At 67.5% G+C, this 22224-nt stretch overlaps 1 protein-coding gene across 6 annotated transcripts in view; it reads right to left on the bottom strand.

The window, feature by feature from the left end:
* Positions 1 to 22224, bottom strand: part of KIF26A (kinesin family member 26A) — a 40545-nt gene that overhangs the window by 2049 nt on the left and 16272 nt on the right. For 3 of the 6 annotated variants that reach the window (XM_045060614.1, XM_045060615.1, XM_045060616.1), the window contains 11 exons: positions 17970 to 18160; positions 11250 to 11439; positions 6878 to 7087; positions 6313 to 6406; positions 5787 to 6049; positions 5497 to 5680; positions 5222 to 5384; positions 4727 to 4889; positions 1234 to 4087; positions 319 to 524; positions 182 to 202 (listed from right to left, as the gene is read on the bottom strand). In XM_045060614.1, the coding sequence (XP_044916549.1) occupies positions 182 to 202; positions 319 to 524; positions 1234 to 4087; positions 4727 to 4889; positions 5222 to 5384; positions 5497 to 5680; positions 5787 to 6049; positions 6313 to 6406; positions 6878 to 7087; positions 11250 to 11439; positions 17970 to 18160 (4539 nt within the window). Of the gene's footprint in view, positions 1 to 181; positions 203 to 318; positions 525 to 1233; positions 4088 to 4726; positions 4890 to 5221; positions 5385 to 5496; positions 5681 to 5786; positions 6050 to 6312; positions 6407 to 6877; positions 7088 to 11249; positions 11440 to 17969; positions 18161 to 19417; positions 19513 to 19563; positions 20194 to 22224 lie in introns of those variants that run through there. The other 3 variants (XM_045060617.1, XM_045060618.1, XM_023256122.2) reach the window with 3 other exon arrangements.

The following is a 22224-nucleotide window of genomic DNA, read 5'->3' as shown; positions in this document are numbered from 1 at the left end:
CACCAGGTGCTCCCAAAGCAGCCTGCCAGTGCCTGGGCCCAGGTTGTGGGAAACAGCTGTGGTAAAAGCTCCATCAGATGCAACTCCAGGGGACAAGAGTGGTGACCTCAGGACCCCTCGGACCACCCACTCTGCCCAAGTGGGCATCAGCGACCACCACAGGCTCAAGGTTGGTTCCTACCTTCTCCACATCCTGGGAAGGCTGAGGGCAAGAGGGGAAAGTAGGGTCAGCTGGCCGCTGGGCCCCACCCTCCAGGGCCCACCCTGCCATCCCAGGACCTCTCACCACCAGCCGCCCAGCCCCCCACTGGCCCTGACCTCAGACGGATCCTCCCTTGGGAGCGGGCGGTGCCGCTGCAGCCGCTCCACGTCGTCGATCTCATACACCTTGATCTCGAAGGGCTCCTTCAGGGAGCCGGCCAGGGGCGGGGGCAGGTCCACCCACTGCCCGGGGAGGCTGGGCTTGCGGCCCAAGGCAGCCGTGTCGGGCATTGGGGCTGGGATCAGCCGTCTCCTCTGCAGACCTGGAACAGAGAGCCGGGCCCTGGATGCGCGGAGACTGGGGTCCCAGGCCCAGGCCCCAGCCCCGGCCCAGCCTGCCCAGGGCCTGAGAGAGAAGACAGCACCGGGGCCAGATCCAGAAATCCCCAGCCTCTCCAGGCCACTTGTCACCTGGACAGCCACTCCAGCTGCCCCTTACAGCCTCCTGGTTGGCCCTCCCCTGAGGGCAGCCCTCAATACCCCAGCCAGCCAGGCTGAGGCCCAACATAACACTCCCTAGCCCAGCTGCCCCAGGACAGACTCCTGAGCCAGGCCTGAGGGGCGCCCCACCCATAGCTCCCAGGATGTCCCTCCCTGCTCCCCACCCCCACCCCCACGCCCCACCCCCACGTCCCAGCCACACACACACACATACATACACACACACACACACACACACACACACACACACACACAGCAAGGAGCTGGCCCTGTCCCCCCAGGTCAGGGTAGGAGGCAGGAGCGGCCATGGCAGGGGGCTCCCATGCAGCTAGGCCCGAGCCCAGGGAAGCACCTGACTGGGAGCCCCAAATGCAAGGCCTCCCCCGGCTCCCGGTGCCCCGTCGGGGTGACCCGCACAGACTTGCACTCGTCGGCCTGCTCTAACAGCACAGCCCCAGCCTCGGGGGTGGCAGGGGGTCAGAGGAGGGCACGCGGTAGGTGCCAACAGCGGAGGGCAGCACCCGCACCCACCTGTGGCCCTCTTCTTGGGAGACCTGAGGCTTCGAGAGCGAGCGCCGGGGGAGGCGGCCCCACTGTCGCTCATGGAGTCGGGGGCAGAGGAGGCACTGCCGGTGGCCTCGCTGTCGCGGAGCACGCTCTCATAGCCGCTGCTGCCACCGCTGTGGTAGAACAGGGCGGTGCGGCCCATGGCGGGCGGGAGCTCGCCACTCAGCACGCTGCTGTTGTCGCTGCCGTGGCCGCTGCTGCAGCGCTGGGGCCTCCGTGGGGCAGTCACCTTGCTATAGGGGGAGGGCAGCGCCGGGCCCGCGGGCGGCCGCTCCTCCCCCACGTTCACACCGCTGTCACTGCCGCTGTCCGAGTCCACTGAGCCCCAGGGGGGGCCACCTCTGCCAGGGGCTCCGCTGGCTGCCAGCTCATTGACGCGGCTATGGGCGGCCCGGAGCGCCTGCTTGGTGCCCATGATGGTGCCGCGGCTGGCCTTGGCCCCCATGCCAGGCACTGCCCGTGGGGCCACCCGGGGCGCCATCACGGGGCCACCGGGGGTCCTGCCCACTGCTGGGGTTAGTGGCTTCACGGGAACACCCAGAGCCCTCGACCCACCAGCCACTAGGCTGCGGCCCTTGCCCCCTGCGGCCGGGGGCTTCGGGGCCCCCACTCCCTTGGCTGGGCTGCCCCTACAGGCAGGAGCGGGCCCAGGCGTGGGGCTGGTGGACGGTACACCCAGCCTGGGCACGGCCCGGGCTGGCCTCCCGGGAGCTTCCCTGGCCTTGCCGCCGCTGTGCCCCAGGAGCTCACACCGCTCCAGAGAGCCGTGGGTGGTGGGACGGGACACTGCCTCTGCCTTGCCAGCCCTGGCCTTCAGGCTCGACGTGGCCCTGGGGACGGAGTGGTCAGCCCGGCCACCGGGCCTGGCCTCCTCCTCCCCTCGGGGGAGGGCGGCAGCCGCAGGTCGCGAGAGGCCCCCGGCCTGGGGAGCGGCCAGAGCTGGGCCACTCTTGTGCTCCAGGCTGGATTTGCGCACAGGAGGGGCTGGGGGGGCCGCCCCGCTGGGCCTCGGGAAGAGGCCTCCCTTGGGGACCACACTTTTCTTGCGGCTGGGGGCATCCTTCGGGCCGCCCAAGCAGGCAGCCGCGTCGGCCAGGGCGTCCCTGCAGGATGCGGTGGGCGTGCTCACACCCAGCGTGGTGGCTCCCCTCCGCAGCGGTGGGATCTGAGCCACGGCCTCCGGCCTGTGGCCTGCCCTGGCTGCCACCTCACAGCCGTCCACGACCCTGCGGGCACAAGGCAGCACGGGGGCCGGGCTGGAGGCCCTGCCGGCAGAGACCCCCTGGAGGGCACCACATTCATCTGCCCGCAGCAGCCAAGGGTCCTCGAACAGGCCTCCGGGGCCCGGCGGGCTCGGGGCCAGGCGAGGGCAGCCTGCGCGGCCGGCCGCTGAGGGAGTCCTCGGTTTCCGGGGAAGGCTGGAGTGGATGGTCTGCGCCGGGGCTGCCCCCCATGGGGACACGGCCGGGCACTCCCGGCCAACTCGGGCGGGGGCTGCGGCGGCCGCTTCCCCAGGACGAGGACTCCGGGCCGGGCCAGGACTGTCCAATCGCCCGTGCTCCGGGAACCGACAGCGGCCATCATCCGGGGAGCTGCCCAGGACGGGGGGGCCCGGAGGGTCGGGCCTTGCCGGCGAGTCAGGGCCGGCCCCGAAGGGAGGCTGCGGCGCGGGGCTGTGGCGATCGTCCGCGCACACGCTGACCTCGCTGAGCCGAGAGCTGATGGAGGAGCCCTGGCTGCTCCCGGCCCAGGCTGCGCCCTCTGAGGGCCCGCCGGGCGCCTGGGTGGTGTAGGCATCGAACTCGTCGTTGATACTGCTAATGATGCTCACGGGCCTTGAGCCGGAGGCCAGAGCCTGCAGAGAGCAGTTGCTGCCGAAGCTGGCCAGGCTGGCGGGGCGGCCGGAGCCGGTGAGCCCGCCCAGAGACAGCTCCTCCACCACCGTGAACACCAGCTCGTCCTCGCCGTTCAGCTCCACGGGCTGCTGCAGGGTCACCGTGGTGGTCAGCAGGCCCCGCTCCAGACGGCGGCCTCGTGCAGACGGGCGGGGGCGGCCGGTCTGCCCGCTCATGCCCACGGGGGGTGTCCGTGCCGCACCATCCACGTCAGCGCCCCCGGGGTCCTCGGGGGCTGGGCCGGCTTCTGGCTGCCGAGGAGGCGGAGGGGCCGGGCCGGGCAGTGGCCTCCCACCTCCACCCACGGCGACCTTGTCCGGCCCAGGCGGCGCAGGCCTAACGCTGCCTCCCTCCCTCTGGTCGGCGCTGGCCCTGGAGGGCTCTGGGGCACCCCGGTGGGTGTCCGGGCCGGGGCTGCCTCGAGGTGTGCTGGCCGCCAGCGGGGAGCCCACAGCCTTCCTGGGGGCGGCGGCCTCGGGCGGGGAGGGCCTCCTGGCCCCGCAGGCCGGGCCGGGCTGGGCCCCACTGGCGACGCTCAGGGTTTCGGAGGGGCCCTCGCTGCCGTCAATGCCCTCCAACCGCTCCTGCAACTCGGCGAAGGTGCTACAACGGAAGTGGTCGGCGTCCCGAGGGCCCTGGGAGGGCCTGCGGCGGCTCAGCGCGGGGATGATGGGCACGAAGTCGGGCGGGCCCTCGTTGTCAGTGAGTTCGCGGTCGGACAGTGCCGTCCCGCCAGGCCCCACGTAGATGACGGTGTCGCAGGACTGCTCACTGCTGGATGAGCACTCGGGGTCTCCGGGTGAGCTGGGGGCCAGGCGGCCAGGGTCAGGGGCCATGGAGCGGCGGAAGGGTCGCAGGTGCGGTGGGCGGCGGGCGCGGCCTTCCTCACAGGAGCTGTCTCCGCCCGAGGAGCTGGACGCGTACTGGGGGCAGAGCAAGCGGGTGAGTGGCCGCCTTACCCACCGCTCACCGCCCCCCCCCCCCGCCCCGGCGACACGTGCTGCTCACCGCCCGGGAGGACGCGATGGCAGCCACGGCACCGGGTGGCCCCTGGGGTGGGGCCACCGCAAGCACCAAGCACAACCGCACCTTCTCCGGAGCCCAAGGAAATAGCATTAAGCCGAATCACAGGGACGCAAGGACACGCGGCCACAGCCACACCACCCGTAACTGCGAATCCAGGATTCAGACCCAGGTCCATGTGACCCCGGGGTGGCCCTCACGCCACCCTCCTGCCCCTCCGAGGGCTGCCCGGGAAGTTTTCTGCTGGTTGGCGCCCGGGGGCCACGGGGACCCCGCCAGGTTGCCCAGACCACAGGCCTACCCCTGTGCCGGAGACACAGGGGCCAAGCAACCCCAAGCCCCCCTCAGGGACAGGCTCCAGCCCTGCGTCAGATGCCCAGGGCCCAGGCCCGGCTCCCTACCTTCTCTGGGCAGAGCCCCACGGGGCCAACCAGAGATGGGCAGCAGGCTCCCCACCCCGCCAGGCAGGGGCCCACAGAGGACGCAGGACCCAGGGGGGGTCCTCAAGGCGGGAGGGGCAGGAAGGAGGCGGAACAGACCTTGACCTTCTTCCTGCGCAGGCGGTGAATGCGGGCAGCCAGCTGCACGGTGCTGAGCGTTTCGGCATGGCGTGCTGGCGCGTCCGAGACATGGGCGATCATGGTGGCTCGGCAGCTGGGGGTGGCCAGGGACTCACGCAGCAGCATGGTGAGCCTGTGCTCCCTGGGGGCGAGGGTTGCTCAGAGGCTGAGGGCCTGGGGAGGGGACGTCAGGGTGGGAGGCTGGGCGTGCGGGGTGCTACGGGGCGGGGGGCGGGGGAGGGCAGGACACAGGCCCCTCGCCGGGACGGGGCCGTGCCTGGAGCCCAGGCTCCGGTCGGGCAGCCACCCCGTGGGGCCCCCCCCCCCCGACGGCAAGGCCCGGCAGACGGGGACGAACAGAGGACCAAAGAGCTCAGGGGTCCAGACGTACTGGGCAGGCCCGCCTTGCCCTCGGCTGGTTCCCGAGGGCCACCCCAGGGCCGGAGCCCGCCCACCGAGGAGCCCGCCGTTCACCTGTAGGGCACGTGCTTGGCTCCGCTGACCAGGGCCAAGATGACGCTGCCCAGAGCCGACAGAGATAGGCACGGGGGGCCCCCGGAGGCCTCGCCGCCCCTGCCGGGCGCCCCCTCACAGCTGCCCAGGTCGATGAGATGCAGGCGGCTGCGGCCTCCAGACACTGAAACCACAGGGCAGGAGGGTGACGGCAGGGCCCCAGGGCACCCAGACCCCCCCCCCCCCCGGCCCGGGCACGGCCCTGCGGACGGGAGCCACGCCGGGCGGACACCTACTTCCGCCGCGGCCGCACTTCTCCATGCGGTACTGGTAGACGTGCAGCGTGAAGAGCGTGTGCGAGCCGCACCGGGCGCCCTCGCTGCAGCCGGGCCGGCTGGTGCTGCGGGCCGCCAGCGCGGCGTCCAGGTAGAAGGCTGCCTTCTCGGCCGTGGGCGCCCGGAGCTCGCTCTGGTTCTGGAGCTGGGGACAGGCGGAGGGGACAGCGCCCCACAAGCTGCGGCCCGCGCCTACCTCCCCACGGCCCCCCTCGCAGCCCCCCGAGACCGCACGCGGGGCCGCGGCGTACCTGCGCCCCACACCCCGGGTCCTCGCGCAGGTACACGCCTGGGGACTGGGCGTCCTGGAGGCTGCCGGAGGCCACCTCGGCCAGCAGGTCCCGCAGGCTCTCGTCGGGGCCGCACACCTCCGCGGCCGACACGCGGACGGAGAAGCGGGTGCCCGTCCTCTCCTTGCGCTCGTCGATGAGCCTGAAGAGCCAGGAAATGGCGCAGGGCACGACACCCAGGCTCTGAGGCGAGCTGTCCTTCCCGATCATCGTGTAGGACTTGCCTGGGGGCCACGTGGGCGTGTCAGGGCCCCCCCCACTCAGCCCGACACGCCCTGGGAGCCCAGCCACACCCGGCCTCCTCCCTGGACCTGCCCGGGGCCCTCGGGGCCGACTGGGGGCCACTGAGACCTAGGGGGCCTCCTCCAGTCCGAGGCCCCCTGCCCTCCAGGACGACAGGGTTTGGGCTTTCCCTCCGTGCAGCCCCCTCCCCGCCGGGAAATGAGGCCCAGAGACTGCAGAGAGGGGATGAGGGGGGGATGCTTACCAAGGCTCATGTGGCCAAAGGAGAAAATGCAGCCATCAGCCCCCCCGACCACCGCCTGGAGCACGTCAGCCACTGTCCCGGAACAGACCTCAGCCTGGGAGGGGGGGCCCCGGGCGTCAGGCAGACACCAGAATCGAGGGAGTCGACACCCAGCCTCCCACCACGCCTGTCTGTCCCCAGCTCACAAGGTGGCCAGGCCGGCACGCACAGGACCGAGGACACAGACCTCCACGTGCGCACGGGACACACACGGAGGGGATACAGACACACAGCGCGCAGGGCGTGAGCCGCCAGGCACACAACTCACACCGCCGTCGTGGAGACCACACCACACCCCAGGCGCTCACGCACACCCAGCACACAAGCCTTCCACAGAGCCCACCAAAACTCGTGCACTTCCCCAGGCCAGCAGCAGAGTCGGAGACCCCCTGGGCCGGGGCCAAGGAGGAAGGGAAAGCAGAAGGGACCGGGCCTGGGCCGCTGGCCTCGCTCTTGCCGCCCTCCTCCTTCCTCGCTGGGCACCAGGAGCCCCGGCCCCGGCCCTGGGGGTGCCCACCGCCCTCACCTGCTCCGAGTCCTGGGGGAAGACCGCATCGAAGGCAAACATCTTGGGAGCCACAGCGGCGGCTCGTCGGGGGCCCGAGCTTCCTGGGGGCCCGGCGGCCGGGTCGTACAGGGTCACCTGCTTCTTACGCGGGTCCACCTTCAGGAAGGACGTGGGCTCGGCCGAGTGCTGCGCCCCCTGTGCCGGCCAGATTCGCAACATGACCTTCACCTGGCAGGGGAGGCGGGAATGGGCATCTGAGCAGCCGCCCGCCCAGCGGCCGCTAATTACAAGGCAGGAGGAACTCGCGCGAGTTGAGACAGCGGGCCAGGCCCCGGCACGGGGATCCCCACCGCAGGAATGTGGATGCCTGCACCCCAGCTCCAGCCGGAGCAGATCCCGTAAGAGGTCAGCCAGGCAGGCAGAACGCGAGGCTCAGTGACAGGATGGGAGCCTGGTGTGGGGGCAGTCAGCACAGGAGGAGGAGCAGGGGCCAGGACAGGGGAGCACGGAGTCAGGGAGCACAGGGTGGAGGAGCATAGGAGGAGCATGGGGTCGGGGAGGACGGGGCGGGGAGGGGGTTGGGTGGTAGAGGACAGCAGGGGGAAAAGTCAGGAGGGGGGGGACAGGCTTCGGATGCCCCCGTGAGCACAGGGGTGGAAGTGTGGCACCACAAGTGCACCCGCCTGCCCTCGATGTGGGGTTTCTGGCCCGCTCACTGACTCAGACGCAGAGCTGGAAGCTAAGCGAGCTCGACCCGAAGGCACAGAGCCCCTGGGACCAGAAGGAGCCCCTGGCACACACACAGCGCGGCTCTCGGCCCAGCGACCCCCTCCCAGGCCCACCTCCGTCCCAGGAGGGAGGAAACACTGACAGGTCACACAGCCTGAGACCCAATCCCAAACTGAGGGCAGAGGGAGGAGGGAGGGAGGGGCAACAAGAACCGGCCGCAGACACAGCCACCCCCACCCCCGCCGAAGGAAGACGCACAGGCCACACTCCTGCCCACGGAGCCCCGGCCCGGGGTGCTGCCCCGCACCCCCACCTCAGCGGCCCCAGGTCAGCAGGCCGTCGAGTGCAGCTCCCGGGAAAGCAGGCGCGCGATGGGGACTGGGGCAGCCCCCCGGCGAGGATTCCCTCCCCACGGCCAGAGCAGGGCGGCCCCAGCCCCCATGTCGGCCCAGCCTCTGCCTCCTCCAGGGAGCCCCCGCCTCTAGCTCCTCAGCCAGGGTCCCGCACAGGGAGAGGAAGAACAAAGGCCCAAAGGGGGGCTGGCTGGAGAGCCATGATGCCCTGGGAGGGGAAGCTGGGGGAGCCAGCCGGGGACCCAACCCAAAACCCCACACACTGGCAGGGTCCCGGCCAGCAGGAGGACACGGTGATCCTCCCCAAGAAAAGGCTCAATTCTGCCAGGAGGTGTTGGCGACACTGAGGCCTGGCCAGGGGGGCACAGGTGGGGGAGTAGAGGAGAAAGAACAGGGCAGGATGGGGGAGGGTGTTCGCCTGGGGGCTCTGGCAGGTGACCGCGCAGCCTCAGCTCCCGCGTGACCCTAAAACCAAAAATAGACACAAAGGTGTGCCCCCCATCCCCCACCCCCCACCCCTGTGCCGGGCTCCGCGGAAGACTGGCATCCACACAGCTGGACCACCAGCCCCGTCGCCCCCAAGGGAACAGAGGCTCAGCGGGGAGGGGGGCCGGGACCTGGCCCCAAGAGCCCAGCGGAAGCTGCACTGCAGACACCCCAAAACCTGCGTGGAGAACAAACACCCCAAACTACGTCTCGTGCAGGGCCGTGACCACGATGCGCCCCCCGTGAACTGGGGCGCCTCCTGGGAGGGGCGCCAGACCCCCCTTTCTGCTGAAGGACACCACCTTCCACTCCCCGATGAAGTCTTCGATTTCTCCGCCACAGCGTAAATCAAATTACCAGACTCATTTCAGAGCCAATATTTTTCACGGATTTAATTGTAAGTGACAGATACATACGCGGGCAAGATTGGTTTACTGTGGGTAGTTCCGCGAGGCCCGTCTTCTCCCCCTCGGCACGTGGCAAATTGACATGCAAAATCGCTCCAGGAAGGGGGGGTACGTTCTCAGGGGAGAAGCGGAAAGAAAACACTTTTCTGCTGCACTCCCCGAACCTGGGCTCCGTCGGGCGAGAATCGATTCCTTTATTCCCCGACGACACGAACAAAACTATTTCATTTCCAAACGCTGCTGCCAAGCAGACGACAACGTGCACTTCGCGGTAATTTCTGGCAATTTTTTTTTCGGCATGAACTCCTGGCCACTTCAGGAGCCAAATGGGCTGTGCAGATTGGAGGGGGTTCCTAGGGGGTGAGGCCCTCCGCCTGGGCTCCTGCAGGGCAGGAAATGCGCCCGCCCGGTGCTGCCTTCTGGAGCCAGCGACATTCATCCCCACTCAGGGACCCACGGCCTGGCCTGCGGGGAGGGCGCAGAGCGGCCGCCCGGGGCCGTCGCCCTGTCCTAGCCGAACGCACAGGCCATTGTCTGCAAGGATCCTGTCATCACAGCCAGGAAACGACAAGGTCTTTGCAGCAGACAAGGGCATCAAGTCTCTTCCCCAAATGTTCAGATATTACAAAGAGCCGCGGAATGCTGCCAGGTAGGGAAAAAACACGTTTTGCATAAAAAAGGGCTTCCACTCCTAAGAGGTGGCCCAGGCGGGGAGGGGGGAGGGGCGCCGCTCAGCACCCACAGAAGCGATGTCTTTTTTAATACCGCAAGATGATGAATTACCTTAAGTAGCACATTAATGTCAGGAATTGAGTGTAATCTAACTTCTTTTCTGTGACAATATTAAACGCCTTTCAAGAGGCATTTCTGACTATGCGACATTCGTGCAAATAACAGCCCAGGAGCCACGGAGGGGGCACTGGGTGGGCAGTGAGTGGACTGGGGGACAAGGGCTCCATGTGGAGGGACGGGGGCAGGGGGTGGGGAGGGGGCTGGTCTACCACAGAGGAGACCCTGCCCCAGAATACTTGGGTGGGGACCCCAGAAGGAGGTGGCAGAGGCTTGCTACCCCCCATAACACGCCTGAGACACGAGGCCCGCCCTGCCCACCACCCCCCCACTTTCAGAGAGAGCTGGCCGAGGGAGCCAGCGACAAGGGAGGAGGCCAAGGTCAGAGCTGTTAGAGCCCTGTCCCGCAGCCACTCTGCCCAGTCGGGGTTCGTGTCCCCGACACATACACCTGCACGTGGGCGGAGCTGAGGTTCCCAGGACCACCTACGCGGCGAAGCTTGTCGGGGTGACAGGCGTGAGAGAAGGCTTCCAGCAAGAGCTGGCTGGCAGTCGCTTGAGGAGGAGGGGCGCAGCGGGAGGGCCGGGGGGGGGGGGGGGCGGGGAGCGTCAGGGGAGTGGCTCAGGCCCCAGGCAGGGGACCCTCTGTGAACACATCAGACCCCTCTGCAGCCCAGGCGGGTGGGGCAGACCGAGCCCAGGAGAGCATGGACCCAGCCAACCAGCCTCTGCAGGGTGAGCCTCTGGGCGCTGGAGAGGCTGCGCCCAGTGCCCGGGTGGGTGGCCGGCCGGCCGGGGGCAGGGGTGTGCGGCAAGGGGGCCACCCCAGTCCCAACCACCCTCGGGGAGGCACCTGGGAGTGGCCAGCACGCAGAGTGTGGGCAGCAAGTCAGGGGGAAATGTCGGGGTACACACTCAGCGTCAGGTCCAATGCTCACCCTCACGGCTGTGTGACTGTGCCTCAGTCTCCCCACCCTCCATGGGCACAAAGAGCCCACCTCACAAAGAGCCCAGCTAACGTGCTCACGCAGACCCCACACATGCAGGGCCCCGAGCCGGGCCAGGGTGTAGTTCCCAGCAAACCACGTGGGGCCAGGACGGAAACCCAGTCTGGGCAAAAGGCCACGGGAGCCAGGGGTCAGAGCCAGGGGCCAGATGGCCTGTTCCAAGACCAGGCAGCTGGGCCCCTTCCCCCCTCTGGGCCTCAGTTTCCCCACCTGAACCAGCTGATCATACGTCCCCCTTTCCAGGGGTGGCGGCAGCTGGGATCTGCCCGGACTCTGAACAGCGGAGGGCAGCGTCCCAACTGACACACGGTAGGGGGGCTCCTGGGGGCCAGACCCCAACCCCCAGCCCCAGGAAGCCCTGGCTGTCCCACCCCCACTCTGAGGCCACAACATGCCCCTGGGACCCCCACCGCAGTCTCCTAGGCTCTTGTTGCCACCCAGGGCAGCCAACGTGGGCCTGGGCCTCAGTCTCCCCGTCCGTACCCCACCTCATCCAAGCTGGGAGAAGGAAGCAGGATCCTTCCGCCTCCTGCGCCCCCTCCCAGCACCTACTCAGACACCCCTGGCTTCGTCCCAGCCACCAGCCCCCGGGGTCACCGCCAATCAGGAGCAGGCCTACCTTTCCGACACCGCCGAGGTTGTCCTTCACCTTGGAGGCGGCCCTGAGCAGGCAGGGGGGCGTGGGGGGCGGCCACAGCTGCAGGACCCCGCTGAAGTCCGTGGGGTAGGGGGAGGCGCCGCGGGCAGCAGGGGCTGGTGGCGGATGAGGTTTCTTGCGCTTGGAGGCCAGGCTGAGCTTCTGGGCAGCCCTGGGGAGGGGAGGACGGGGGCCGGTGGGGGCACTCAGTGCTGTCCTTCTCACCTGCCCCGCCCCGGGTGCACCCCACAGCCCAGTACGGGCCCCCGGGCTGGGGTTGCTGTGTCCTATCCCTGGCGGCTGGCTCAGTGCAGGCCGGGTCTCCTCCAGCTGCCCTGGGTCCCCTGCCCAGCAGCTGCTGGGGGGATGGGGAGGGGGGGGTGGCTGGAGCGTGCTGGGGTCAGCCACTCCTAGGCCGGGGCACCCAGGCGTGTCGACTTAGTCTCTGTGCCTCGGTCTCCCCATCTCTAACATGGGTTGCCGTGACCAGCACAGGCTCTTGTGTGCAACCCTGACGAGCCGAAGGGTTCGAAGCACCCTGCAAACCGGAGGAGCTCAACAAAACCTAGTGTTCCCATGGTTACCGTGGCCCCCGGCCCCCTCCCCACCATACCGGCACCCTCAGCCGGGCACTCGAGCCCTGCACGGTGTAGCCCCACCGACCCCACAGCACCCCCGGGGAATGTGCAGACCCCCTGAGTTTTAACCCACCCCGACAGCTGGTGCACGTTTGAGAAGCACTGTTGTGAACCCCCAGGGGACCGTCACAGGCACACGTGCCCCACGGGCCCACCACGCTCCCACAGGGGCTCCCGCAGGGGCTCCCGCAGGGGCTCCCGCAGCCGTCCAGCACATCCTCCCCCGGCACCACGTTAGAGTTGGCTCGCGTCAGCCCCCGGAGCCCGCACCCTCCACTGCAGGCTACCAGGCTGCCCGGCACCCACCCCAGGCTCCCAGCACGGTGACACCAGGTGACACAGATACGAAAGAACACACCGTGGGCCCCGGAGCGCGTTCAGGCCCCGTGCCCGTTGCGCAGATGGCCGGGCCTCATCACCTCTCCACGCGGGTGGGGCCCCCGTGAAAGGGGGGCAGCCGGGATGTGATCCGAGCTCGGGGCTGAAGCACCTGTGGCACCCGCGGCTCCTCCTCTCTTCTGCACCCGGCGGTGCCCGCCCAGCCCTCAGCCAGCCTCCCGCTCGGCCATCTACCGCCAGCGTTTTGCTTAACCCCACTCATCTTTAATAGGAGTTGTCTTTTAAGAGACCCCAGGGACGGCTTTCCTCCTAGTGAGGTGTCATGGCGGGAAATAAAAGTAATCTACGATGCGTGGCGGGTCCTTAATAGAGCGGTGGCCGGTGGTGCCGATGCGTGCCCGGGCCGGGTGGGGCGGGGGTGTGGAGAGTGGAGCCCACAAGCTGTCCAGGAGGAGCCCAAGCATCTGGGGGCGCAGGGAGCCCCGAGCCGGGCCACCGGGCTTCTCTGGCCACAGACCAACAATAACCCGATTCCCGACTGAGCCCACGTACTTGTAAACCTCAGAACTCCCTGCAAGGAGAAGACCTTCGTCCCACCCCCCACTGCCTGAGAATCACAGCAAGTCAGGGGCAGAAGGGGCCTGGCAGCATCGCCTGAGGGCAGGGGACCAGAGCCACTCTGAGAAGCCAAGGCCTCGGCCACAGCCCAAACTTGAGTGTGACCTGTCCCCGGGGGTCAGTCAGGGCCGGCAGGGCGAGGACCAGGGAGACCTGGGCAGGGGCTGTGGGAGGAAACGAGGCCATTTCATCAGAGCCTCGGCTCCTGGGGCTCCTCCGCCCGGCCCGCCGCCCAGCCTTGGACTCCTGTCCTGGACCCCAGCCACCCCGGGTTCCGCAGAGGCTTCCTGCCAAGCACTCAGGGGCGGGGGGGGGGGGGGGGGGGAGGGCTGTAGCAGGACTTGGAGAACATTAGCGCCCAGCAGGCAGCCCGGCCCCACCTGCCCCACACTGCCCCCAGGGGCTGAGGTGGCCAGGGAGGGTGGGACTCTGAAGGACTACGAGGCCCCAGGATTCATTTCCTCCTCTGTAAATAGGTACAGTGGTGCTCATTCCCAGGATTTCAGGAAAGCCCAGCACGGACAGGCCGCCCAGCACGAGCGTGTGGAGGGTGTCCACCGGGCCCTCAGGCCGATGGAACAGGTCAGCAGACAGCCCTGGCCAAGGCAGTCCTCCCCCACGCCAACAGCCAGTTCCCTGCTCCTCCCTAGGTCGGGCAAGGTCGGCCTGGGACCCTGGCGCTGTGGGGGGCGGGGCATCCTGAACTCACACTCCTAAATCTCTGGGGGACGTAGGGGCTGAGAAGGACCCAGGGTTGATGGATAAGGTGATGGAGGAGGACGGAGCAACTCCGGGTCACAACCGGAGGGCAGTGCTTTCTTTTGCCTGGTGGGTCACACACGAGGCCAGATGGCTCCTGTTCCCTCCGTGATCCTCTCAAGAGCCAGGGGTTTGGGGCACAGACCTCAGCACAGCTGGTCACCCTCAGGGCCCTGGCAGCAAAGCACGGCGAGGTGTCCTTCCCCCAGACACGTTCCGGTCACGCCTGGACAGGGGCTGGGCCTGGCACTCTCTGAGGTCCCGCCAGCCCTCGGAGTCAGGAACGCTGTTGGCCAGGGCTCCACCCTACAGTCTGACCTAACTCAGGGCACCCTCTCCTCCCTCCTCAGCCCTGCGGTCGGCCCCCAAGGGGCTGGGAGCTGAGGAGCCGGGCCCTGGCCCGCCTGGCCCTCCAGGTCCTGCCCTTACAGGCTCACCCCACCAGGCATGACTCAAAGACATGTCACTGCATTAACAAGGGCCCAGGACGGGCACTCTCTCTTTTGATGAAATCCAGGCCCCTGTTAACAGGGACAAACCCAGCAGCCACACCTCGGTTTCTATGGCCTGGGGGAGGGGGCCCCTGGGGGCCGGGCTTGCCATTAAGGGCCGCAGATTTCTGGAGGCCCAGGCCTGGTTTCTGCCCAGGGAAGGTGGAGAGAGCAGTGGGAAGGTGCCACCAGGCCTCACAGAGGCTAAGAGAATACACAAGCACCACACCCAGGACCATGAATGCCCACTGCATTGTTGGAGGTGGGGGCCCAGGGTGGGACCTGCAGGGGTGAGGAGTAGTGGAAGGCGAGACATGCCGGGAAGTGTAGGCAAGTCTGAGTGGTCGGGCTCTGAAGAGAAGGCTTGGAAAAGCAGGAACTTCACCTGTGCATCTAGCTCTCCGCATCCTCAGAAGCTATTCTTCCAGGAAGCCTGCCCTGATGCCCCCAGGCTGGGCTTCCCAAGTCTCTGCCTCCTGCTACTACAGGAACCAGTCCCTGTCCTGAGAAACAAGTTTATAAGGCCGTGTCCATCCACCAGGCAGAGTCTCAGAAGGGAAGGTGTTTGCCAAGCCCAGGCCAAACACCGGGGAAGCTCGGGACGCAATGACATGGCTAAGAGTGAGTGAGTGAATAGATGGGTGCATGGGTGAGTGGGCGATGAGTGCATGGGTGCAGAGGTGACTGGGTGAGTGTGTAGATGAGTGGGTGAGTGTGTGGCTGTGTGGGTGAGTGGGTGTGTGGGTGAGTGGGTACAGGGGTGAGTGGGTACGTGGGTGAGTGCATGGGTGCATGGGTGAGTGGGTGCAGGGGTGAGTGTGTGGGTGGGTGGGTGCATGGGTGCATGGGTGAGTGAGTGCATGGGTGAGTGGGTGAGTGGGTGCGTGGGTGAATGGGTGCAGGGGTAAGTGGGTGCGTGAGTGCATGGGTGAGTGGGTGCAAGGGTGAGTGGGTGCGTGAGTGCATGGGTGTGTGGGTGAGTGGGTGCGGGGGTGAGTAGGTGAGTGGGTGCATGGGTGAGTGTGTGGGTGCGTGGGTGCGGGGGTGAGTAGGTGAGTGGGTACGTGGGTGCAGGGGTGCATGGGTGAGTGGGTACAGGGGTGAGTGGGTACAGGGGTGAGTGTGTAGGTGGGTGGGTGCATGGGTGCATGGGTGAGTGAGTGCATGGGGGAGTGGGTGCGTGGGTGCAGGGGGTGAGTGGGTGAGAGGGCGCAGGAGTGAGTGGGTGGGTGGCTGGGGGATAGACCCTCCAACATCCCTCGGGGAATATTTTGCCTTTTTACAAAGAACAATTGCCTCTCACAAACGAAGTGACTGCACAAGCAGCTGGCCTTGATGGTGAGGCCCTTCCCTGTTCGAGGAGGCAGCCAGGGCTTTTTGGACACGTGTGTGGCCCCCACTCCCACAGCCGCATCGTGTCACCTGGGAACTTCACCTCGCAGTGGAGACACTCTCGGCAGAGCCGTCTTGCTCGGGGCACCTGGCTTATGCTGACCGCGTGCCCCTGGGCGGTGCCCCCTCTGGCTGAGGACCTCTGCCTGGCACCAGGCCGGACAGTCCTCGGGTTGGGCACCCAGGCAGACACCCAGGAGGGGCTCCACCGAGGTGGCAATGCGGGGGCATCTATGAGTGCGGGCGGGGGTCCTGGTACCTGAAGGAAACCTCACCCTGCCACCTCCCCAGCCCCTGCCCGGGAGACCCCAATGGCTCTTCCAAAGCATGTACATTCAGCGATTTGGGAGCTGACCCCCAGAAAGACCCAGAAGGGTGGGCGAGAGACCACTAGAGGAGACGTCTTGGGAGGAGGGGAGACGGCAGAGGTGAAGGGCAAGGGCACCCCACGGTACGAGCAGGAAAGCTGGGGAAGGGGGTCAAGGCCTCCAGAGAGAATGTAATTATGCCCTCCCCACGGAGCCCGGCCTTGTCGGTGCTCTGGTCGGTTGGCACTCTGAGCTCTCGGCCACAGCTGTGGCCGCCATGTGTGAACGGCCCATCCAGGCCCAGCTGCGGGGAGCAGGGCGCCAGGCCTCAGCCCTGAGCCGTACAGCGCAGCAACATTAATGAGGTCCTGGGCACCCGGCGCCCACGCAACCACTCTCTGCCTTGGTCCCCCAAATCGGGGTGAGGGGCTCAGAGGTCCTGGGAAGGCCCGGGGCGAGGCTGGCCCCCAGCGAGTGCTCCAGGACCAAAGGAGATCCCAAACTACCAAGGGCTACCCCGTTCCGCCTCCCCCGGCCAATGCCAGGCTCCTACTCACCCCTCAAAGTCCACCTCCGTGGCACTCAGCACCACGGACAGCACTCTGCCCTGTCCCTTCACAGATGCCACACGGCCATCACAGGCTGTCCGCACAGATACCCACCCCCACTGGCCAGGGGGCAGGGCATGGGCTGGGCTCAGCTCTGCCCCTGTAGGAGCCCGGCGAGGGGCAGAGGTGGGAGCACAGAATGTACACTCAGCACACGCCTGAAGCCCCCCAGGCCAGGATCCGGCAGCTCCACGGCCCCCCAACACACACACTAAACAAGAGAGCGGACGTATGGTGCACAGCACTCCCATCCCACCCAGGGGGCTGTGGCCCAAGTCAAGCACAAGGTCCGATGGCCTTCCTGGCCAGACACCCACCCCCCAACTTGGCCCGTGCCTCTGCGAGACGCTGCTACGATTCAGAGCTGGTTCAACAGGCTGGAAGTAATGGCAGCGGGCAGTGCACAACCCCCCCCCCCCCATCAGAAAACTTGCCTCCCGCTGTCCCCACACTTGTTTCTATGGTAACTTCCCAAGGTCAGCAGCAGCCTTGCTCCAATGGAGACAAAAGGCAGCCGGCACCTGCTTAGCCGGCCACAAGGTTACTAATGAGCCAGCGTGGCCCCCAGAACCTGGGACCACTGGAGGGCTCCTTCCTTTTCAGAAGGCTTGAAATCCCCCTGCAGGCACGGCCCAATGCAGCAAGCCACCACAGAAAGCCCTAGACACGGAGGCTAACCAGGTGGGGACATGCCCAGCTTGGCCCTCTCGTCCCCTGCACGGGGACTCCCCCGCCGGCCCCACAGCCAGTGTTCGCCAGCCCATCAGCAACCCCCTCCCCGCCCCCCGTCGGGCCTCACAGCCCCACAGCCCGTGCTGATAAGGCACCTTGCCCCTCCACCCGCACGTGATTCATGGACAAGCTTATCAGTGCCCGCCAGGGCTGCTAATGGGACAGTGACCCGCATCTGGGCCTGCCATTACCACTCATTACCACCATTACATCCTGTAATCCACAGTCCTCCGCCGTGTCTGTCCTATCTGCTGAATCCCAGAGCCCTGGCGGGAGGGGCAGGGGCAGGGGAAGAGAGCCCCTCACCACGTACCACTTCCCACCTCCAAACCTGCCAGGCCTGGGCTACACCAGCCCCCATCCCCAGCACCTGGGGCCTGCAGGGCCGCAGCTAAGCATCTGGAGGACCAGAGCTGAGGCCGAGACTGGACCACCCGGCTCCTGGCCAACGGGGGAGCTGGATCTAACAGGGACAGGTGTGCCGGCAGCCCCCCGGGGAGGGGAGGGCAAAGCGTGGGGTCTGGGTGCAGCCTGCCCTCCAGGACACCCTCTTTCAAGCCCCGTTCCACTCCCCCGCCCCCGGCTCCCCGACTGGGATCAGCCTCTATCTGAGGCCCCAGCCCACACCGGCCCAGGGCAGGCCCCAGGGCACCCGTGGCTGCAGCCCACCCCTGGTGCCAGAGGCCTCCACCGCCGTGGACACGGTACCCGTCCACCATGGCCCTGACGCTCCCCTGCCACCTTACCAGGGCCACGGGGGCCAGCGGCCCAGGTCCCCACCTGCTGTGTGTGTCCCAGCACCCCCGGGGGGACGTACCTAATGAAGAAGGAGGCTGCCGCCGACGGGCCTGTGGAGCCCCCAGCCGGGGCGCCCGGGGCCGGGGTGACCAGTGCCGTCGTGCGGGCCCCACCGCGGCCCCACGTCTTCGACGCGCCATCAGAGCTCAAGGTGGGGGAGCCGTCCCGGACCGTGTCTGCCACTGCCACCGCAGCCACCGCCGCCTCAGCCTAGGGGGAAGGGGGAGCCTGCATGAGGAACACACGCCTGCTGGGGAAGCGGACCGCACACCCCAGGGCCCCCACATGCTCCCCGGGCCCCCCCCAACAGGACCCCGGCTGGTGGCCAGCCTCACAGGGCCCACGGAAGACAGGTGGACACAGATGCCCACCCAGTGACCCCCACACCCCTCACCCCCGGGTCACCCACCTGGGAGCACGCAGGGGCACGATCAGAGGAGAAACCACAATAAATATTTGTCAGCAGCACTAATTGCCCCATGTATGATAATGTATGACGCTCCCATCATCTGAAATACTACTCTGGCATTTCCAGCTAATTAGCTAAAATAAATTCTAGAAAGAGAGACAGCCTCGTAATGAAGCACAAATGTAATTAAATGCTCCCTAGGACGGCACCAGAAGACCTGAGATCCGTCCACCATATATTATGTTTATGTGCCCACGTCGGGCCCTGGACCCCCAGGCCAGACCTGGCCCCGGAGGGGGTGGATGTGGCTCCTGGCAGGAGTGGGGGGTGGGGGGGAGCAGCCTGCCTCCGCCTGGCCACTCCCAAACCCATTCCCCTAGGAACCCCTGTCCCCAGGGTTCAAGCCTCCCCAGGTACCACACTGGTCCCTGGGCCCCCCTGCTCCACTCGGCCCCAAGGGCTGTGGACAAGCACTGCCTGGGCCACCTTCTACGCCAGGCCTGGGAGGACCAGGGTCCTCATGCTGATGGGACATGGGCCTCCCTGGTGACCCTGAGGGTAAAGAGCCACATTCTGGAGGGCCCAACGTCCTCGGGGGTCTCCTAAGGGACACAGCCAGAGGCCACCACACGCCTTGGGAGGAACGTTCTGAAGAAGGTCCTGCCACCTCGCCACGGCAGAAGGTCCCGCCCTGCCCAGCCCACGGTCAGCACCAGCTTCCAAACCCCTCTTGGGACACAGTAAAACCATGTCTGCAAAGGAAGTTCACAGAGAACCCCAAACTTCAAGCTAGATAGAAGCCATGCACTCCCCCCGGGGGCCCCTGGTGCACCGGCCGCTCCCCCAGGAGATGGAGGACAGGTCAGTAGCAGAGAAGGGTACACCTGAAACAGCCCAGGCCCTCACCCTCCGCGCCCTGCCACCTGCCTTGCCTCTGCCTAGAGGGCAGGAACTCCTATGCATCCCTCAGAACCCAGCCCAGCCAGCCCTCTCCTTCTCCAAGGCACTCCCTGCACCTGCCCCAGGTGCCCTGTCCCGGCCTCCCCCAGTCCTCTGACCTCAGCTTCCCTCGGGCTGTCTAGTGCTTCTGCACCCCGCCTACGGGGCCATGCCCAGGACCATACTTTCTCAGTCCTCCGGCTTCCGTGAGCACCTAAAACATGTCAGGAATCAGGAAGACCCTGGGGGGTCCTACCGCACAGACCTGGTCCCCTCCACATCCTTGTGCCAACACCTTGCCTGGGGCACGGTAGGTGCTCAGTAAATCTGTCTTCCAGGAGCACACAGCCTGGCAGGGACGCATCTTCTCCCATGGCTGGGAGGCCCCCTGTCCCTGAGGGAATGGGGCTGTTGGAGTGGAGGGGGCACCAGCTCCCGGAGAACATTCCAGGAGGGCCAGCCAGGCCTCGGCCTGGACGATAAGAACGAGAAGCTGCTTCTCCAGGAGGCTGTGGAGACCCAAGGCAAATGTGTGGGTAACGCAGGGCAGCCCGGCCGGAGGACTCCCGTACATGCTCACACCTGCCCTCAAACGTGAAGACCTTTCTCACCGCTAGACGCAAGTGCTCCCCGCAAAAGACCCGGCGTTGTGGAGCAGAGCGGGTGGGAAAGACTTGCCACCTTCCGTCCCATGGACGCTGACCACCGGGGCCCCGCAGAGCAGAGCAGGGTTGAGCACCCACCGTGCGCCCCAGGTCCGGGGAGGGGACCGCCACCCGCAGCACCCCCGTACCCACCCCTGTGGGCATCCTGGCTCCCGCCAGCCCCCCGGGACGGCTCTGCCGCGGGGCCCACGCCCAGCAGCACGGGCCAGGCCGTCACTCCGCTCGGTGAGGCCTCCCGGCCAGCGGGGGACCCAGGCATGGGGTCACAGAGGGGGCCCTCCACGGCCCCTCCGTCCACTCCCACAGGGCCCGGGCCAGCCCACCGTCGCATGCAGCCTCTCCGCCTCCGGCCAGAAGGTTCTGGCACCACCCGGCGATGGCGCGGGTCGCCCACACTGACCTGTCTCCGGAGTCCCGCACGTGCCTCGGCTCCGCCGTCCCACGAGCTGCCGAGACACGGCCCCGGCCATCGGGATGGCCGCTGCCGATTCCTGCCAGGAGCAGAACCCAGGCATGCCAAAAGAGGCCGGAGGGGGCGGGAGGGAGGGCGGCCGGAGGGAAGACCACGACGGGCGGACAGGAGAGAGGGGTCGAGGAGGGGAGGGGAGGGCGGGAGGCGGCCAGACAGAAAACGAGAGGGAGGCAGGAGAGCAGCAACGAAAGAGAAGCACGAAGAGAGGAGAGCATGAGGCGGCCGCACCGGCCCGGGGCCCAGCGCGCAAGCTCAGAGCCGGTCCCGGCAGAGGCGCCCGACGGCAGCCGGCACCGACGGGCTCCAGGCAGCGCCTGCGCGGGGCTCCGGGGAGCACCGTCCGGGAAACACCAAACTGGCCCCCGGGGCCCGAGCCCCTCGGCCTGCGATACTCTGGCACGTGAAGGACGGCGTTCGCCAGCTCCTCAGCACCAACCCCTCACTGGGGGCTCTTCTGTGCCACGAGGCGGGGACGGCTGGGGGGCAGGGGGCGAACGAAGGGCCGGAACTGAATCCCGCAGGCCGTCGCAGCCCGCCGTGGGGTGCGGCCGGTACTGCTCGCCGGGCCTGCGCCAGGTACCAGAGGCTCCGGGCTGGGAACGACCTGACCCCTGCGGGTGCCCTGCCCACCACCCCACCCCCCCCCGCACCCCATCACAGAAGCAGCTCGGCTGCAGCACCACAGGGAAGAGGGGGCCATCTCATCCAATGTCCGTTCCATGGAGGGGTAAACTGAGGCCCGGAGCGAGGGCACCAGCAACAGGCCAGGTCAGAGAGACAGGCCAGGACCGTCCACTCCCTGCCACCCCAGCCGCATCCCTGAGGATGGGCGGGCACCTACCAGGGACCGTGCAGGCCAGGGGAGGCAGGCAGGCTGGTACCGAGGTCACCGGCGGCAAACTCCCCGGCCGATGCCACACAACCCGCTCCCCGGTCTCCATCAGAACGACCTCAGCTCCTGTTCCACACATCACCTCCTCCAGGAAGTCCCCCACCCAGGCAGGGCCTCCACTGCCCCAGCCCCCATGGCCAGCCTGGAGCCCTAGGCTCTGGGTTCTCCCCTCCCCGCCGACCATGAGCCCTAGGGCGCGGGGTAGGGCCCGGCCGTGGATGTCTGCAGGACTCGGGAAGGTCTGCACAGGCTCCATGCAGCCCCGCCCCCGGCCGCCCCGCCGTGCAGGCTCGTGGTCTCCGGCTAAGAACCGAGCGCAGGAGTCCTGTGGACATCTCATGGGTGCTCCGTCAGCACGGAGGGACGTGCTGCAGTTCACGGCCAGGACCCAGTGCAGCAGGTCCGGGCGGAGGACCTGGGGTGGCCCCATGGCCACCACCCAGCATCTCGGGGCAACCAGGGTGGCGACGGCCGGAGCCTGGCTCCCGTGGGCACCTCCGTCCCCTGTGGCGGCAGGTCTGCCCCTCGGCCTGACGGTCCGGAAAGCATCCGCCAGACTGTCCCGCCGGGTGGGCCCCACAAGCAGGAAACACCACTGGACACTCAGGAGGTGGAATTAGCCGGGAAGGGCCGAGCTCCGTGTGCCCAGACGAGGGAGGCGGGCTTGGGTTTTGATTACAGCTGTGGCTGCCGAAGGGCCGCTCCCTCCAGACACGGGGCTCTCCGGACGGTCCCCCAGAGAACACGGGGCGGGCTCCCAGCCACAGTGCCCAGGATGTCCTGGGCCCTCAAAGTCCTGGCTCCCGGCCTCCCCCTCCAAAGGCCATCCCCCTCACAACCTGCCTCCCCCTCCCCGTGCTGAGACACGGGGCTGCAGCCCGCCCCCCAGCCCTCCTG

The sequence above is a fragment of the Felis catus genome, chromosome B3 (assembly GCF_018350175.1).
Source record: "Felis catus isolate Fca126 chromosome B3, F.catus_Fca126_mat1.0, whole genome shotgun sequence".
NCBI classification, from domain to species: domain Eukaryota; kingdom Metazoa; phylum Chordata; class Mammalia; order Carnivora; family Felidae; genus Felis; species Felis catus.
Note: the sequence above shows the minus strand (reverse complement) of the source record. Positions and strands in the feature narration are given on the sequence as shown.